Source organism: Argiope bruennichi, chromosome X1 (assembly GCF_947563725.1).
Source record: "Argiope bruennichi chromosome X1, qqArgBrue1.1, whole genome shotgun sequence".
NCBI lineage: Eukaryota > Metazoa > Arthropoda > Arachnida > Araneae > Araneidae > Argiope > Argiope bruennichi.
Genome location: NC_079162.1, coordinates 25,418,036 through 25,438,970, shown reverse-complemented (window position 1 = coordinate 25,438,970; position 20,935 = coordinate 25,418,036). Strand labels below are relative to the sequence as shown.

Below are 20,935 nucleotides of genomic sequence, written 5' to 3'. Positions count from 1 at the left end.
ACTGAACTACAGTTCCCGCCAATGTTTTTGTGGCGGTCCGGTCATTGAAGTTTTTCCGTGCGCCTTCCTGCGAGTCGGAGCAAATATATTAAAATAATCAAATCAGTTAATTTATCTTAAGGAAATCATTTATCTCAATCGCAATATAAAACTAAAAATGAAATTCACGTCTTAAACTCGTAATTACATGCAAATTCGGTTCTGCATTAAAAAAAACATCGATGAAAGAGAAGGGAAAATGACAAAAGGTGGAAAAGGAAATGGGTGGGGAGTGGGGAAGACCAAAATGCACCAAACATCTAACTAATCCTGTTAAAAGTGATTTCCCTCGCTTTACAATTAAGCTTAATAGACAATTTATCGAATTGAAGGATTATTGAATTAATATTACTTGTTTATTTCCGGATAGAATTTATGAAGAGCAAATTATTATTTGCGATTAATAAATATATATTTAAGAAGTTCATATATATATATAATATTACGTGCTTTTAAATATATAAAATTCAAATACATTAGACGAGCGATTTGTGATAAAACTGTACATGTTGGAAACTTTAAATCATTTTTTCCAGTAACCAGCATCCAAAAAACACTTATTTTAATCATTAGTGTCTCCGCTAATAAGCTAATTTTCAAGCATTAAAAAATAATTTTAATTAAAATGTTTAAAAAAGGTTCGTAAATAATATCAGGACCTTTGTGCTTTTGTTCGATGTAATATCATTTAATTATTCATCAACATTTAAACGTATTCGAATATAGCCCGGCAGTTTCAACAAAAATGCTCTCTAACATCGATTCCAAACATTGAATCTCATAGTATTCAAACCAGACACAATTGAATTCCTTGTTTGAATTATCTCCTCTCTTATCGGAGAATAAAGGTTGTCTTTATGTTTTCAGACAATGATAAAAATGTCAAACTGTAAAATTCAAAAGAACTTCTTGCTCTTTCCCTCCGTGAAACGACTAATACATTTATAGTCAAGTATTTTCATAGTTAACGAAGTCTGGAAAGTTTATGTTGGAAAAACTTTGATAAGTAAATGTTCGCACGTCATTAACAGCAATTCAATGAGCAGATAAAAAAATTAAATAGAGAAATGTCAGTCTGCAATGTAACGTTTTATGAACTGACGAAATATCTCTACCAGCAGATTTATTTTTCCTTTTAGCATGAGAGGGTGCAGCTTTAGAGCTCAGAAATATTAGTTCCACTTTCTTTGCATAGCTAAACTTTGAAGTATTTATTCACCATATCCACATTCCGGTCTTTCTGCATTACACATTGATAGATTAAATGTTAGGAGTAAAGTTAAAAGAGAAATCTTTTGAGTGTTGAAAGAAACATAAGGTCTTATCTTCTGATTACATAAAAGGGAGAGAGGCCTTCTGTTTTTTTTCCTCAAAGCCCTCTTCTTAAATGGTCATCATGCTATGGTAATCCTTAAATTTTTGAATCTGGTTTTCATCATTTTTTTGTATTTATAAAAAAAGGAATAATCACAATTCTAATTTTTCTATTTACGTTTTGAATTACACACATTCACCCTCTCATCTTCCTATAAAATATAAACTTCGTATTCCAAATTTTTCTTGAAATCCACTTAAATTTTTATTGCAGCGACCTAAATATACTCAGTCATTTGCTTTTATGCGAAATTGAGCTTATCTTTTAAAAAACTAAATACATCTTCAATACAAATAACAGAATGAATTGCTTCTTGCTCTATATCGGGCAACAAAATTAGGAACTTCCAAACTCAAAAGGCAGGCTGAATAAATCGCGTCAAAGGTTATCGTGACAGAGAGGCATAACATGCTGAGGAAAGGCAATTATATCTTCATTAGGGATGAAACATACTGTAGTTTTCGGATCGGATGATCTCCGTGCTAGTCCATTGGGATATTCTGGAGAAATTATTCTCAAATTTGCTCTTTTCCACCTCTGTGGGAATAGCGCATTAACAGACCTCTAGAACTGTGGTTAAAAAAACCGTCCAAAATGAGAGCAATTATTGTTTCCTAGAAGAAATTAAAAGTAACGATTTTCTTCCTCTCCATCAAAAATCCAGCTACAAAACTTGTATCAGCGTAACATTTCGGTGTGAAGAAACATACTTTTTAGCAGATGTATATGAATGTCTTTTAATTGGTCGCAATTATAAAAAAACAGTTTTTAGTACTTTATTTTGCGTTTGAGAGAAGAAAAAGATAAAAGACACAGCGATAATCGTAAGTTAACTGTTTTTGTTCATCTATATCAGCTATTTTATGAGTCTGAAATCTTTGTTCTGAAGCGTTTTGAGGGATGATTTAGTATATATAGGATGAACTAAAATGTAGAGCGATATATCAGTTATTTATGGTACTATCAATCAGAGGAAAAGCAAATACTTTTGAAAATATTACATCATAGTGAAAAATAACAGCATCACGAATATGTTTTAAGAAAATAATGGATGTGGTTTTTCAAATGTTTATTTCTTTCAATGAACAGATCGTTTATCTTTTCTAAAATAATGGAAACGTCGATCACAAGATTCAAGTCGTTATTTATAGCGGTGCTTTAAAACCAATGGTGTTTTTTTTTTCCCAAAAATAACCGTCACTAATTTAAAACACTGGTCAATCCTAATTGGATGTAATACTTTTCATATAAAGTTAGCATATTCTTAGTAAGACTTATCAATCGCCTAGTTTGCAAAATTGTTTCAGGCAAAATTCAGTGGTAGGTAACGAGATTATGAGCTCAATAACGAATTTGCAATCACTTGGATTACAAACTTTCTAAAGTTACCACAAAAACGTTTCAATTGAGAACTCTAAATTTAGTTAAAAATAGATATTGGGCAAAGTAGTATTGTCATTAACTTAGGTGAATAGATAGAAATTTGATTTCAATACCAGTTTCAGTTATGATTATAGTATTTTTACATCGTTTCTCTTCCGAAAGAATGCACGCATCATTTTGCTGTTGGAAGATACGATAACAATAACAAATCATGCATTCTATAAGGCTACTTTGAAGACTTGGATAATTTCTTTTTAGTAAGAGATTAAATTATTGATTTTATTTGAATTTATAAATCTCAGCTGCATTTCTTACTGGATAAAACTAAAGGCTTTGAGATCCGCAAATATAAACTTCTCGTCTAGTATTCAAAAACGATGCAAAAGAAAAGCGCAGGAATATGATTGTGGCGCTAGTTTCATAAGCCAGTTAAAAGCCTCTGGGCAGAGGTGATCCCTTTTGTCTAGTGGTTATGTTAAGCGGCTTCAGATCGTAACCACTAGACAAAAGGGATCATCAAAGTCTAGAGGCGTTAACTAGCTTATGAATCTAGCGCCACGTGATGAACGGCAGACAGAAAAACTATTCACAGATCTTTGAAGGCAAATCTATAAATGTTATTAATACTTTTATCGACATATTTAAAAAATAAATAATGGAGTAATTTTAAAATAAAACTAATAAGGCGAACGAAGATGTTTTACAAACATCAAACAATTCATATTTTTAGGGGGTGGAGATAAGTATAGTCATAGACTGACAACTCCAACCCGCACGAAGGCACACGGAAAAACTCGAATGACCGGACCGCCACGACACTAACACTGACGGGAACTGTGGTTGAGTCCTAAGGGCCATCACCGGCCACGGTACAACCCTTTCCTAAGGAAGTACGTCCCTTCATCGATGGAAGGAGCCAGTCCCCACCTTTTCGTATACCCACAGGGAACCAACCACTATGCCGGAAGCTTCTCGTCCTCAGTTACGAGGTTAAAAATTTCATTAAAGTTTAATTGATTTTAATTGAATTTCCCTTCATTTATCGTTAGTTACTGTTTACTATGTTTATTTAATACCACTCAGTTTTTTTTATTATATGTTTATGTTTTATTTTCCTATTTTATTTATTATCCGAATTTTTTCTTTTCTGTTTTTCTTTTCTTCTATTTATCATCCGATCTGAAAAATTGGCTTCCAAAAAAAATAATTAGGTCTGAAAAGGGATTCGTAAGGGAAAAAGAAACTTATTTTGTGGTACAACAGTCGATTTAATCTTTACACGGAGAAAAAATAATCTGCTGCTACTGCATCCATTTCACCCATGAGGAAAAGCACAAATAATAACATTTTATTGTTTTTAGACCTCTTACAGCTTATCTTTCAGTGACATGTTACTTGATCTAGGTTTCATTTACTAGCTACTAGATCAGAAAAAGAGAAAAATCCATTTCCTCTCTAAGCGCTAAAAAGGATTTATGAAAATCATATCTTAAAGCTTTTTATATCTTGGTAATGGTAGCATATTTTAATACACGGCATTTGGTACTTTTTTCAAATATGATCACCAAGCTACAACTAATTCGATTCTTTCATCTATTCGAATATGTATTTTTTTACCCTTTAAATACTCCAGACGCGTCCGAATCATTATAAATCACAATTACCATGAACTGATCCTGTAATACCTCTTTCATCATAAAAAAATGGAGGAAAAGAGAATCATTTTCTTGAATCTCCCTTTCCCTTTTCGTGAAATTAAGGTTTCTTTTTCTTTTTTTCCTTTTCTTTTTTTCCTACGTTATTACAAATGTTGAATTGTTCAATGACGAATATTAAAAACGTTAGTGCCGAAATTATGAATCGTAAATCTTCATTTGCAGTTCTTATTACTTTCAATCGATCTTTCGATTTTTTTTGCATTGTATCATGATTTGCGGCTGGACCAATCTAAGTAGGATTAAGTTAGTTTCTGGAAGCCATCATTTATATTGAAATTTTTTGTACAAGTAAACTTTTATATAAAGTAATTTTCATCCACAATGTCCAACGCATCATATTTCTAAATATGGATATGTAAGATCATATAATACTGAAGTGAGATTACTATAATCTATATACCGTGTATGAAGTTCAGGTGAACTGTCTGTTATGTTTATTACAACGAATTATGTATCTTATAATATCCGCTTTAAAAAAAGCAAAAGGTTTGCAAGAAATTAAAAGTGTCATTATAATAATTTTTGTTGATTTTATATTCAACAGAAAAGAGTGTCAAATGTGTTAGCTTGTAAAAAAGAAATAACTGAAAAATAACACAACTAGTACAATTAAAAACATGATTAAAAGAAATCATTACAAAACGAAATATTATTTAAAACACGTTTATAATGCACAATTTAAATACTAATCATATTATAGGGAAATTTGCTGAAAATGGCTTCCTTCGGATGAAATACAGAAATACATCTATCAAGCAAATCCATCATGTAAATTCTATAACATTGTTGTTTAACAGATTTATATGCCATGATAATACGTTTATCAAATCTGCTCTATTCTTGATTTCTCTTTCATGATCTCTATTTTTTAGGTAATCTATAAGTACGTAATCTAACTCATTTTTAACTCATGAGCGTTCACAGTAATTGAAAGTGATATTTTTGTCACTGGTTTAAGTCAAACATTTTCTTGGAATTAGTCATATAAATTTTAGGGAATAAAACTGAAATTCTGGATCAATTTTAAGTACTATTTTTATACTTTTATACATAATTTGCTACACATTTGTAGAGATGGAATTTTATAATCACTATTTTACTGATTTCCTAATATACTTGAGTTCTGAAATTTTGTAAAGTCATATGTTCCCGATGAAAAACATTTTTTTTTTCATACTTTTAAGAAATAAGGATTAGTTCATAAATTAATTTTGTTTAAATTATTGCTCCATGATAAATATAATCTTTTGAAAGAATTTGAGAAAAATGTTGATTACCAGATTCATAATATTTATAATAATGAATTATGAAAAATACCACATTAGATAATTATAAAAATAAAACATAATTTTTATAATTAGTTAAAACAATTTTATCAATTCTCAGAGCTTTTAGAATTTTGTTTTGACCTTTACATTTAAATGATAAAATTTAATTCCGAGTTTTAATAACCTTAATAAAAGCCGATTGTTAAAAGTTTTTTTAATTTGCAATTATTAACTTATTAACTAAACCAAATTAATTATTAACTTAAACTTAATTATTAACTAAACAAAAATAACTAATGAGCAAATTGTCCCCTTTTTATTCATTAATTTTTTCCCATTTGTTTACAGTTTTAATAAAAATATCAAATGAAAAAGTTATTAACGTTAAAAAATTACAAAAATATATGTATATAAAATATACACAATTTCAAATTAAATCTCAAAATTTTTCTATGTTCTCTTGATGGAACAGCAGATACCTGTTTCTTAATTTTAAACTAGTCAATAAAATTATAGTTATGCTAACATATTTATATAATTCTTAATAACTGTCTCACAAGAAATTTATTCGCTTTAAGCAATAACAAAGAAATATTCTACGAAAAAAACCGCTTAAATTTTATCTTGAAAAATTTCCAACAACGGTTGTATTAATGGAAAATTAGAAAATAACATTCTAATTCCTTGCACGGCGAGGGAAAATGTGCGCTCATAAATGATGAAAACGTGTCAGACCGAAAACACAAACTGACGGAATAACTACCGCAAGTAATCCACGATTGCTGCATGGGTTCTCCCGCTCTCAGCAATAATAATAATGAAAAAAAGTCATGTCCTCTACTGCGCATGCGCCGCTGCTCTTGGGCTTCCGTGGGCAAGGGTTTAGAAGGAGTTGACTGGCAGAACTCGAGTCCATTTCTCCACTGCTCTCCGAAATGTGGGCTCTACTGTTTCTACTAACCACCGGAGCAGCTCTAGTGCAGAGCGTGAGCCGTTTTGAACGAGCTTCTGTGAAAGGTAAATAAGTCTTGCAACTGATCAACTTGCTCTTAAGTAATGAAGCGAATGCCTTTTATTATAGTTTTGCTGTCAGAATGTTGAGACAGAATGATGCTGTGTGCATGTGCTGGTTTTTTATTAAATGTAAATAGCTACGGACGGCAAAAGTGTAGATTGTTGCTTTTTAGTTATATCCGTTCCAGGTAGACGGTTTCGTTAGTTCTCTTGTTTAGTAAGAAAGTTTAAATCTCAGACTAGAAATTTTTGTCGAAAATGATATATTTTAAAAATTGAATATTTCGTAGCATTTGAATGTAAAATAAAATGTTGGAATGACTGTTTAATTTTACAGTTAGAAATTTAGTGTTTTTTAATTATACCTGGCTCTCTGCAGATAGAATTGTTATATTAGTATGATGTTATGAAGTAAATGTGCTGTTAAATTTCATGTTTTTTTAATACTTATTATATAACTCTTATAATTTCAAAATTTCGAGTAGAATTGAAATGACAAAAAGTTTCATTTTGAAATTCTTCATCGTGTTTTTGAACATTTTTATGAACTTCGATGAGAATTACTTTTGTGATGTTTTTTGAAACTATCTTATTTTTATATGCTACTTTCATATTCTAGATGGTACTTCAAATTAAATTGCCCGCATTTGAATTTTCATTTCAATTTTTATGCCTTTTTTCATTTAAAAATATTTTTGTACAATTTTTATAGCATTCTACAAATTTTTATTACATACACTGACTGAATTCTTGAACATTATTTAGCGCATCAAATTCTAAAAATTTACGATTTGCACCAGAACTAATAAATCATCTCCTATTTGTTTTTATACCATTTATTAAAATGCAAGCAAGGACGAAATTAAGTATAAGAAAGAAAAATATACCTTCATGTTAACATCCATTCGAAAGAAAAAAAGAATGCTATCGAATGAATATTCTGAAAATCCTTCCATTTTTGTACTTTGTGAAACAATGAATTGTATTCCAAATAAATACCATTCATACTTATTCTCAATAGACGAATAAATTTATTTAAATCTTACCTTAATATAACACTGTTATTCTTTACATTTTAGTAGAGAAATAAATGAGTCTATTTCCAAGAATAATTATGTGAAAAAACTCTTAATTAAAAAACCCGTTCGGAAAGACATATTCAGCATTGTTTTAACGCATTAATATGGCTATAAAATTCAAATATTTCTGTTGTTAAATTTGCCTGGATTCAAAATATGTGTGAAGTAATGTACTTTTTCAGAAGTATTTCAACTATTAAAGTGGCAAATATGAGAAAACTTTTAAGACGCACTTTATGAATTACGTTCGAAAACTGCGATTACTACCTAATATAAAAATATTCTAACATAATCAATAAAAATTAAATTTCTCAAGTATAAATCATTTAAATGTATTAATATTAAAATTGCATTAATAGTAATATCATAATCCCTAGTACTCTTTGATTTTTATAAACGCAGTATGGTTTGGATAAAAATATTCATTGCAGTAGTTAAAAGGCTAATCAAAATTATAAGATTTTCGAATGACTCCATACTTTTCTGTATTCTGGGTAATTGGTTTACACACAAGCAGAAAATATAGGATAATTTTTAATATACTGTAGAATAAATTAATTATAAAGAAAAATTATTTTAAATTATTTCCATCTAAAAATCCTTCAAATTCTTTTTCAAATAATAGAAAAATTTACTTCTAAAATGCGTTATTACCTATTACTGATAATTTATATTACACAAAATTTATTTTAAAAAATTGTAAATCATACTATCAAAAATTAAAACAATTATAAATTATGTATACTTTTTCGCTTTAAAATAATAATTCATTATTAAAATTTATAAATTTAAACCTTATATTCTAAACAGTTCTTATAATTACGCATATTCTTAGTTGCAATGCAAGAATTACAAATTTGAAATCAACAATATATCTTACTTTTACAATGACTGAAACATGAAGACTCAAAAAGTTAACTTTTCTTTTTGTAGTTAAAAACTTTTTCATTCTATAATTTTTTTGAAAAAAAATATTGTTTTAAATTTGTCTAGAAGTTAAATTTTAATGTATCTAAATTTGTCTAGTTTCCTGATTGGCTACATGATACAAGTAATTTATTATTGCATATTTAAATGTAATAAATATTAATCAATTGAAATTTTATTCAGTTGGTAAGAAATTTTTAAATTGAATCTGAATATGTTTAGCAATATATGATTCCCTCCGATTATTCTGTATGAATCAAGAAAAATTACTTTATTAATTATTTAATAAAATTTTAAGATTTTTTGAAAACTATTTGCTTACTTAAACATGGGGAAAATAAACTTTCAGATAAATTTTTATAAGCAGAACATAAAATTCTGTTACAATTTTCATTCCATAAGATAACTTATTTTCAAATTTATATTATATGAAAATGACAGAAAGTAATACAAAAATTATTTTATCACGTTTATAATAATAATAGATATAATATTTAATTTGTGCATCCCCAGATGAAAATGCGCATATTTTAATTATTTTTTCTTTTTCTAATTCTAAATGAAGCAGTCTTTCTTAGTTTTAAAAGTTGCCATTTCTTTGACAATAAATTTTAATAATTTCTTTATCTCATTCGACTGTTTAAATCGAATTATATATAGTTGTATTAATCTTATACATAATGGAATTATAATGTAAAATGTTTAAAACCATTCAAAATAAAAGAAGTTACGTTTAGATTATTTCATGGATGTATATACAAAAATACCTAATCTTCATAATATAAATACAAAAGTACCTCATCTTTTCTGTGCTGAAATATTTGGAAGCTTAATTACACAATATCAAATGCATTGTATAAAAATCTTACATTTGACTCTTTAATTTGACGTTAAAAGAATTCAAAAAATGCAATAAGAAAAGAACACAGAATTATATTCTCGTGGAAATATAAGAAATAAAAAAATATAACCATATATGCAATAAAAAATAAAACTGTATTTTGTTATATATTTAAGTTATTTTCAGTACAAATTAAAACAACGTTGAATATAATTAAACGTTCAATCCTGCAAAATTAAAACAAATTCTTAGATAGGAATCCACAATTTCCCTTACAAACCCGGCGAGGGAAAAAAGCATTTCTAAAACCTGCAATAAAACGTTATCAGACCAATTTTATTTGATACCTGTTAAGTAAATACTGGTCAAATATTATTTCTCTGTTTGACTTACTACCCTTTCTATATAATTTAAGGTAAGAATAATATTTGATATGTCTCATGCTTGTATCACAAGGGAGCATAAATGAGAAGGACAGGAGGTCATGGATACAGTAAAAATTCATATAAATCATTTAAAAATAATTTTATCAATGGAAAAATTAAAATGCATACATTATTTAAATAAAACACTTCTAATTATTTAAATGAAAATTAATAAACATCTTTTAATAATTTTTTTAAATAATTTATTGCACAGAAAATTAAATTTATTACAATAGAAGTTCCGATTTTCTTGGTTATAATTATGATCATCTTTTAATACAAATAAATTAAAGTAATAAAGTAATAAATTAAAGTAATAATATATATATATATATATATATATATATATATATATATATATATTTCAAATTTCTAAACAATGATATGAAAAATTATTCCTTGATACGCTGATTTATCAAAAAGCAATTATTTTCTCATAGAAAGTCGTAACGTAGATTTTTTTATTTCTTTTTTCTTGAATGTTGGTTTAATGAACCAATAAGAATTTAATGTCGTTATTTCTATCTAACTATTGTAGCCTACGATGGAACTTATTAATTTTAAATTTATAAGACCTAATTTGGTAGAGTAATTTATATAACATTTATTAAAAAATTTATAAAAAATGTCATTAATTGGAAAGTTTAGGAACAAAGCTTTTATCTTGCGTTTTTCAAGTGAATGTATCATTATTTGCAGATTATAAGCATAATATGAATGAATAAAAAATATAAAGAATTCTGGGCATTTTCATTACATTTTTCTGATTTGAATCAATCTGAACGAGCGTTTGGAGACTGTATCCCGCTTGAACTATTCTTTCCAATCAGTTCATCTCTCGAGTACAAGCATTTCTATAAGGATTAGGATATTCGGAGAGTTGCTGCCTGAAAGACTGATTGAATTTTATCATACGAATCAAAGTTTTACCGACTTCGCTAATTAAGATAAATAAAATAATAAATAATTTATTACTCATACTTTATATATCTAAAGTATAAATAAACTAATCTTTAATTTATTACTAATACTCCATATATCTAAAGTATAAATAAATTTATTCCTAACTTTATTACTCATACTCCATATATCTAAAGTATAAATAAACTAATTCCTAATTTATTACTCATACTCCATATATCTAAAGTATAAATAAACTAATTCCTAATTTATTACTCATACTCCATATATCTAAAGTATAATTAAACTGATTCATAATTTACTATTCATATTCCACGTATGTAAAGTGGAAAATATTCGTACATTTCTCTTATGCGAAATGTACCATAAGATGTACTGAAATGTACTGATGTTTATAACATTCGTCGAAGCTGGAAAGAATAGATGCATATAATAAGGAGTAGAAAGGAGACAGGAAAAAGAAGATTTTCTTTTAGTGAAAACATTCACATCTAAAATTACTTAAAACCCACGGAAACAAACGAGGCGCTATTATTTTTATATTTACTCCCTTTTAAGCGCATAAATTTTGGTACTATTATGAAGGAATCAACATACAGATCCAACTGTCCAAATTAAGATTTATCTCAAACAGCACGGCTTAGCTTTTAAAATCAAATGAATAAAAGGACAAAAATTAAAGAATAATTTTAAAATAATACTCATATTCCATTCTTTGTATAGAATCTCATAGGAAAATGAAAGCCAAACCAGCAAGCATTAAGTATTTATCATTTGACTATTTTGTACAACAAAAAAAAACATGTAATTGCAATTTCCTTCCTGAAATTTTAACTTGTTACTAAATTTCAAAATATAAAATTTAAATATGAAAGTTCTAGTAACTCATAGATACGTTAGTGTACTGGTCTATGATAACCAATCAAAATTCAGGAAAAGAAAGAAGCTGTTTTCAAAGCGTTCTTTATTAATTCACGAAAAAAATATACGCAACCACAAAATTGTAAAGGATCAACAATTAGACTGATTATTTCGATAGCATTATAAAAATGCTCAATAAAATATTTTGTAAATTTAGAAAACATAGTTTTACGCAAACATTAAAATGCAACTTTCTGTTAAGATAATTATAAAAATATAAACTAAAAAACTTTCTATTTAAAACTAAACGAAAATATTCACTCCAATTCTTTTTGGAATTGTAATTTTTTAGGTAAAAGATTATACTTTCTTCCTTTTGATTAAATATCTAAAGAATTTTTAAATTACTCATTTTGCCCAGAAAATAATATAATGTCTAAATGTACAAATAGTTTATTTAACTTCTACATGCTCTATTTCAACTGTTTCCTTCTATTTATTTGCAATGGAATTGTATCAAAAAACTATTTATATGCAATGCTTGCGAATAAGTCCAAAAACTTATTACTGAAAATAATATCTGGTATTTGTTTAGATTTTCAAAACAGCATATTTCTCCAAAGTATGTGGAACAATGTAAACGACTTTTTCGTAAGCGAAGACAAAAGGGTTCATTAATTATATACATGCTTAGAATAATTTTTTGTGCAATAAATACGAACAATAGAACAGCGGAATCTTAATTGAAATTAATTTAAAGAATACTACAAAACAACAATATTTATTATGATTTAATATGTCACTGATTCCTCCTTCCGGACCTCTTAACTTTCGAACGAATTTCTATTTTTATATTTTTAAACAAAACTAATTGGAATGACCTGCATTCTACGGATTTTGAGATTGAAACATTTTTATTAAAACTATTCTAATCCTCTTATGAGTTTGTATATTTATTTTTAAGAGTGATACGATTTCCAATTATAATTGGAAAAAGTCTCTGAAGCAAAAATATCTTTTCTATCGTGAATTACTACATGCTTTTAACTTATAATAATTTAGCATTAATTTCATTCTATGAACGTATGATCGTGCCTTTCATTAGAAAATGTTAACTTTCTAAATGAATGAAAACGACGACTGCCGTTGCTTAAAAATACACTAATAAGTCCTCCAGATAACTCATATTCTATCATCTTAATTATTAATGACGCACTTTCTAAGGCATGTTAATGATCAATGTTCTAACTTCAAATAATTTATGATCATTATCCTCAACGTGAAGCAAGGCAAGATATGAATGCAAAATAAATGGAAAAAAGCTTACACGTTTATTTTAAATTTTTGATTGGATACTGAAGGATTTTGTATTACTTTTATGAAATTTATTCAGAACTTTTCAAAATTATTTTGCCATGTGGGAGATTTTTAAATGAGATATTTTAATTGATATAAACTTTTGAATTTTTTTCTCCGTAGATCAAGCTTTTGAAAACAGAATTTTGTCTCAGAAATCTTTTTTAACTCGAGTTTGCATACATTTTCAATTTGTCTTTAGACAAATTAATTAATGATGAAATGAATTGCATATTTGGAGAAATGAAATTTTAAATTATTTAAAAAAAATAAAACAGAATGCAGTTCTTTTTCGCTGATTTTTTTATATCCTATACTGAATGTCATTAATATTATCTCTAATGAAAATTTAAAATTTCCTAATATTTGTTATAGTTTAATATTTTATTTATGATATACGTGCATTGCTTGTGTCTAACTTTTGCTTTCCGCTTCGCCTTTAATCCCATGCAGCAGTAGTGGAATCCGCATTCTGTTTTCTTTTTAAAATTGTTTTTAAAATTTCCTTTCTCGGGATATGCAACTGTTTAGTAACTGTGTTCACTCTTTCCACAGCCTTATACACAAAATTCGTCGTTTTCCCAAAGTGTTGCACTAAATATGACGGCTACTGTAAGTTGTATTTAAAAATTGTTTCTGTATTCTAATTAATCTCTATGTGTTTCTAAACTCTCTTGGTGTTTTTTTATTTACATTCACTTCTTCCCTAATATAATTTATCATTTCAATCTTTTCAGTGTCATAGATAGATTAACGAGATGTAGACTGTACGTTGTAGATAATACAGTGGTGTTGCGTAACTAATAAAATGAGCAAAATAAGCAATGGGCTAGACTCGATAAAAATATAAACAACCATGCTTTAAAAAGTGTTAAATGCTTATAATTTACTTTAAATACTCAAGTTAAATCATTCAAATTTATTTACTCTAGGATACAAATTTTTCTAAAACTTTGACTATAAGTTTTATATGAACTAATTTGTACTTAAATAATTTGATCGCTTGTTAAAAAAACAACAAAAGGTTAGTAGCATTTGTGTTTCAAATATACAAAAATTTTCTAGTATTTTGACTTCTTTTAATGTATTTTCATTCTTGCTACATATCGAGAGATGGCAGATACTTAATGATTACGAAATAAAGAGAAAGAAAATGAAATGTACACCTACATTGCACAGTGATGCTTTTGTCATTATTCATATTTTTTGCCTTTATAAAATTAATATAGAATAATTTAACAGTTAATCTATAAAATTATTTACTTATTATATTATTTACTTCAAGCAAAAAACTCTGAAAAATATTTATTTATATAATAAGAGTTCTCACTTAATTGTAAATGTATTAAAAAATTAATTTATTAAATTATTTTTTCTGCTTTTCTTACATTTACTTAAGTGATTTACATAATTTCATTGAAAAAAATCTTGCCATATAGAGTTTATAAAATGAATAACTATATTAAATAATAACAAGGAAGTATTAACATCCAAAATTAATAGTTGTATCTCATTATGAATTTCCATTCTTTTTGTAGATAAATTAATAATTCAGAAAGTCAATGAACGCACTCATAAAGGGGGCTTAGGGAAAAATATTGATTTTAGATGCATTGTTATTCGGATGAAATTATGCCGAAAATTAATATATTCCCCCATATTAATATAAATTTTATTACAAAAATCGATTCAAATAATATTTAAAATACTTCATATAAATTATATTTATCAAACATGCCGAATTCATGGTAATTGTCTCCATTTAGTTAATAACGAGTGCATTAACTTAAGCGATTATAACTTTTAGGGTACGAAAGTCTTAGTTAAATAATATCTTGTTCTTAAATATTTGTACAGATCTATAAAGATGAATGAATATTACGAATACGAATTTGAAAACTTACATCTTTTAACAAAATAATACATTTTCATCGTTTTTAAAGAATTACTAACGGTTTTTCTTTCTTTGGAGAAATTAAAAAATAACGTGAACATTCAAGACTTTACGAGGGAGCACATTATTCTAGAAAAAGGATAAACGTATCAATTCCATTCGCATCTAACTTGAAAAAGCCATATATTTAAATATATTTGAAGCTCAAAATAATTTTTCTTTTATTGACTGCTGATGCATAGTTCCTTAAATATACTCATAAAATATATCAAAACAAATTTATAAAAGAAAACTATGAAAATTTTCTTGATTAAGGATTCATGTAAGACATATGTCTAGAATTTAAAAGATTTTTCTTGATGTTACTTTAAAGTTCTATGGACTCAAAGGAATTCTCAAAATGAAGAAATCTCTAAAGTAAACCATAAAGCTCTCCAGAAAGACTAGAAAGGAACTCTCAAAAACAAGAAAAGAAAATATATTGATATTCCAATTTTCTTCACAAACCGTATTAAATTCATTAATAATAACTGTATTTGTAAACTTTTGACACCTTTCCCCAGTTATTTTCTCTTTTCTTACAGTAAAGGCAGCATTTCCAATGTCTGATTATAATAGTCTATTATGATATGCATTTATTGGCAGTAAATACGCTCAAAGACTAGGGTATTTGATTTCTTTAATTAAATTCTTTGAATCACTCGTGTTGACTCTAGTTAATTTTAAGGGCGTCTAGAAGATGTCTTTGAAGCAATTAAACTGTATTAGATCTACAAGCTATCCTTTGTATGAATTGCAACGTACTTGTGTTAAATTATTTAATCACAACTACAAAACGTTTTTTTAAATATTTTTCATAAAATGAGTGGGGAAGAAATCAAACTTTTCTCTACTTGTCACTGTACCACGAAAAAGTTGCGTATTGAGGAGAAAAGAAAAGATTAAAAAAATAATAAAATTGAATGACATATGCCTGTCTTACATTGGGGTTAAATATCATAAAAATTGGCGAAAATCAATCACTTTTCTTTCATTTTTTCAATTTTCTCTCTGTCTGTGCATTATCGAATTAGCTGCCAACTCAATTTCTTAACAGTAATAAAATTTGTTTCACTAAAATCGGTTTATAATTTCTGGTCGCATATTTCTTTCAAATTAAACAAAAAAAGGAGAGAGAGAAATTGTTTCAATGAGCAATTTTTAACACATAATCTAATTGTCACATAATCTTCACGTTTCATCTCGTTGATGAATTATAATATTTCGATATATATATATATATATATATATATATATATATATATATATATGTAGCGAAAATTTATTTAGTTTTAAAACCTTATATCGATTTAATTTATTTTATCTTTATTTTCTTTCTTTCTATATCAATTTAATTTATTTCTACTAAGATCCAAAATTATATCATTTGTTAGCTAAGATCGAATGGCAAGAATACAGAAAGTAGGAGTAATTAATAAAGACCTTTAAGAAAATACTTTAGGTATTAGGTATTTAGGTATTAAAAAATTCTTTAGGTATTAGGTATTATTAGGTATTAATACTTTAGGTATCTAGGTAGCAGGTATTATTTAGGTATTAGGTATTATTAGGTATTAATACTTTAGGTATCTAGGTAGCAGGTATTATTTAGGTATTAGGTATTAATTATTTAGGTATTAAACTTTGGGTATTTCGGTATTAGGTATTAATTATTTAGGTATTAAACTTTGGGTATTTCGGTATTAGGTATTAATTATTTAGGTATTTAGGTATTAGGTATTAATTATTTAGGTATTAAACTTTAGGTATTAGGTATTAAATTATAAGGTATAACTTTAGGTATTTAGGTAATTTATTAGGTATTAAACCGTTTATTTCTTTTTTTGTTTTATATTTTTACGATACATTTTACTTTCTCTTCAGATATACGTGATAACTTGCGCGTTATATATCTAATCCCTAATGTTGACAAAATAAAACACCCAGCAAATATTTAAATATATATATATATATATATTCTCAATTTTCCCGATTCCATTCAAACGTACTGAAGTTAATTAGAAGAATTAGTTCGCGATGCAGGTGATTAAAAATAGCAAACAAAGAACTCAGATTATATTTAAATGGGAAAAAACCTATTTAGCAAGGTGGAATTAGTGGTTAATGATTTTAAAAATCCTTAATTGATTCTGAGTTTAAACATAACTTCCAACTATTTATATTATAGTCACTAACTTCTGCTTTTATATTGTAATATATCAAATTGTTCAATGGCCTAATTAGCTACTGAAGCTAAAAAATTCATTTATAAATATGAAGTCTCGTGTCCCAATTCTCTATTTTCTCAAGACAACTGATCACAACCCCTTTAAAACTCAGAAATAATAAATAGAAAAATTGCTTTAGAATCTGGAATGCTATATTTTTATTTAACAGATTTAATGTTCTGGCTTCATGATTAGAAGCTAAAAACTTTAATTTCTTTATAGCATTTGTAAGTGAAAATGACAATGAAAACCACAACACTGATTGAGAATGTTAAACATTGATTGAAAATGAGACAGTTTTTTAAAGATATGCAATTTTTCTTTAATTATTTTGTGTGCGCGTACAATGATTTATGCATAAGCACATTTATGAATAAAATAGCAGTAAATATAATAACTACGCATTATGAGTTTGGCAAACACTATAGTTCATGAAAACTTTTAAATAAACATTTTATATTATTTTCAAAAACTGCGGGCAAGTATGTTATTCTGCATACAAGTCAAACTTTCTTTTAAAAATTAAGCTTATTGGCATATGCTTTAAGAGAAATTAAAGTTTAGCAAAAGTTTTAACAAAGCTTATTATAAATTGAAAATGTTAAATGAATACTAAAAAATAAAGTGCTTTTAATTAACTTAATGTTGGAAATCTAAACAATATAGTACAACGCTAACTTTGATAAGTTAAACAAAACCGTGCCTGGAAAGCTATATTTACTTATCATTAGGATAACAACCTTCATAATTAAGATAAATCAGAGACCTTATACATTTCATATTTATGTAATTGCTTAGGAGATGGGTTTAATTTTGACTATTTTCAGAATTATTGTATACACAGTGTCTTCTGTTCACAGATGTTTCTAACGTGTCTTACCCATAAAAATAAATCTAATTTTTAGATTATTATTCATTATTTTAACAGTGCCAGGATATTTTTAATTCCAGTGTAAAGAGAATACATAGATGTATGATGCTAAAGTCTTCAACATCGTTCGTTGGATTTTGAGGCACTGACGTAAATGCGAAGCAGACACACCAGTATATAATAAATAAAAATTTGATTTTTAATGAAAAATAGAGCATATTATGCATTCAGTTATATTTAAATAGTAGTATTTCATTTCAACACTTTAATATAAAGAGAAAAATTAATATATCATTAATCCTCCTTTACCCCTTTGCTTTTTTTAGCTTACTTTCAGTCACATTCTCATCTTTTCTTGTTCCAAAATAGTTTCTTTAACCCTTTTCTTTACTATGTAATAAGATGACACCTTCTATTTTAGGAATATATTCTTATTTTGATTCAAATGGAAATCTATTGAATACTTGACTTATCTATGTATACGAAGTAATTTTAATATTGAATTATAATCGTTATGAATGGTTTATTTTTTGCTTACAACTATCAAAATTCAATAAATCGATGCACGTATGGCACTAAGGCAAAACAGTTAAAGGGTTAATGGTGGTGTAATCAGACAATATAGTATTCTTGAAATTTCTTTAATCTATATTTTAAGAAATGCAATATGACTGCCCAGAGTACCCAATCATCCAGTCTTACTATACATTAGCTTCATAATAGCCCGCAATTATTCCCTTATGTCAAATTTATTTACATAGTATTATTTCTTCCTTATAACTTCTTGTAAAATTTTATATTTTTTATGCCTTTAACAACAAATTATAGGTCATTGTTATATCACTTTGAAATGCGAAAAGGAAAATGCCATTTAGCTTTAAGAAATAGCGAAAAGGTCACTATTTCTTGTTTAAGATAAGGAAGATTCGACTATTTATATAATGTTAAAATTATTTTTCAAGCATGTATAAAAATATTAATATTTCGATTATCAGGAAGATTTTGTATACGCAAAATCACCTAGTAGGACTAAAATGAATGTCTTCATGAAATTAAAGCTGAATGTTATGATTGTTTTACCATTTTCTCCAAATGTAGAAGCTACAAATACCATAAATAAGGAATAGAATTCTGTAACGTTTAAATAACATAAAAAAAACTTCTAACGTATATTTACATAAATTTTAAATCATTGTTTCGGCTACATATTGGTCAGTATGTCAATTTATGCTATGAAAAAATAATGAAAATGTTTCGTTTTCAGATAGCATGTTTTTATTTATTGTGCAAATCATTTTCATTTGCTTTTTTTATGTCTGTGTGAATAAAAAAGAGAACATATACTGGACGAATCAAAATATATACTTTACTAAACTTCAGGTATTATATTAAAATTTTGAATGTTGGCATTGCAAATATTTATTAACAAGCAATTCTCTTATAATGTGATGTACATAAATGTATAACACATTTCTTATCCACGATACTGTAGCTCAGTCGATAACAGCTTTGATGTTATTGATGGTTGTAAGGCACTGAGACTCTTAACTTGAAATTATATCCATCTCTGAGATACAGTAACGTTATTCTGGTCACCACGATACCGAAATCTGACTCCTTGGGATTTCTGCTTATCGGAATAGAAAAATGCACTTATATACTTCCATGTTTCATGACTATTACTGACTTTGAATCGACGAGCGATATGTTGCAAGAAAGCTTGAAAATCTTGACCGAGTTCATAGATGGGTTCAAAGGGTCTACTAATGAGACAATAAAATTTCCAACCTACTTAACTTCATTACGTTAGTTAGTTAGATTAACGTCTCGTTTTTAAGCAACACTAGGGCTAATTTGGGACTGGCCTCGTAATTTTGAACCGCGGTCAGACGACGAGGACGACACCTGAGCTGTCACCTCCCTCTCCACATCAGTGGGAGGATGTTTGGCCTTGACGGATTTAACGTGCAACAGACCCCCTTACACGACGGTTCTTCGGTGGAATCGGGTCTCAAACCTGAAACCTTATAGCTCACGAGCCGAGACCTGACCACCAGGCCACCGCGGCCCTCTTAACTTCGTTACGATTGACGATAGAAGGATAATCCGAATTAGCCGAATTATCGCACCTTCATAACGAATCAATTTTGTACATTAGTTGTAATTTTTAGAAGTAAGGACCTGAAAAATGATATTCAGTCCTTCACTTTGTCGGTCTTTTAATCTACGCATGTGATACTACGTTGGAAAGTTCTTATCAGTGGCAATCTCTTCAACACTTTTTAATTCATATAGCTTCTACGCTTATAAAATTAGAGCTGGAAATGGCGGAGGGCTGAATTTTTTCCCCCTTAAATCTCCGACAGAAGAAATCTATTAGCTTTCCCTTCAGCTTTACAAAAAAGATTTTCTCAAAATAAAAGGGCAGCCTTATTCATTTAAATCCGAAATATATTACATTTCATGTATATTATTCATAAATATTACATTAAACTCTTAGAGACTGTATTGGATTTCCTGTTTAATATTTTCGTTCCCTTGAAATCCGTAAAATTCTGTTAAATAATGGCAAATAAACCTATGATTAGGTGAAAACCTTTAAGAATCTCTATGCAGAAAAAAATGTGTGTATGTTAAATAAAATCTCATAAACGAAATAACTCTGCTGTAGACCTGGTGAAGAATCAAATATTTTC

The 20,935-nt window shown here is 27.5% G+C and overlaps 1 protein-coding gene across 3 annotated transcripts in view; it reads left to right on the top strand.

Moving 5' to 3' along the window:
• Positions 1 to 6,659: 6,659 nt before the first annotated feature.
• LOC129959555 (suppressor of lurcher protein 1-like) overlaps positions 6,660 to 20,935 on the top strand; it is a 72,549-nt gene continuing 58,273 nt past the window's right edge. For 2 of the 3 annotated variants that reach the window (XM_056072463.1, XM_056072465.1), the window contains exons 1-2: positions 6,670 to 6,800; positions 13,763 to 13,819. In XM_056072463.1, the coding sequence (XP_055928438.1) occupies positions 6,719 to 6,800; positions 13,763 to 13,819 (139 nt within the window). In that variant the 5' untranslated portion in view covers positions 6,670 to 6,718. Of the gene's footprint in view, positions 6,801 to 13,762; positions 13,820 to 20,935 lie in introns of all 3 variants that reach the window. The other variant, XM_056072466.1, reaches the window with a different exon arrangement.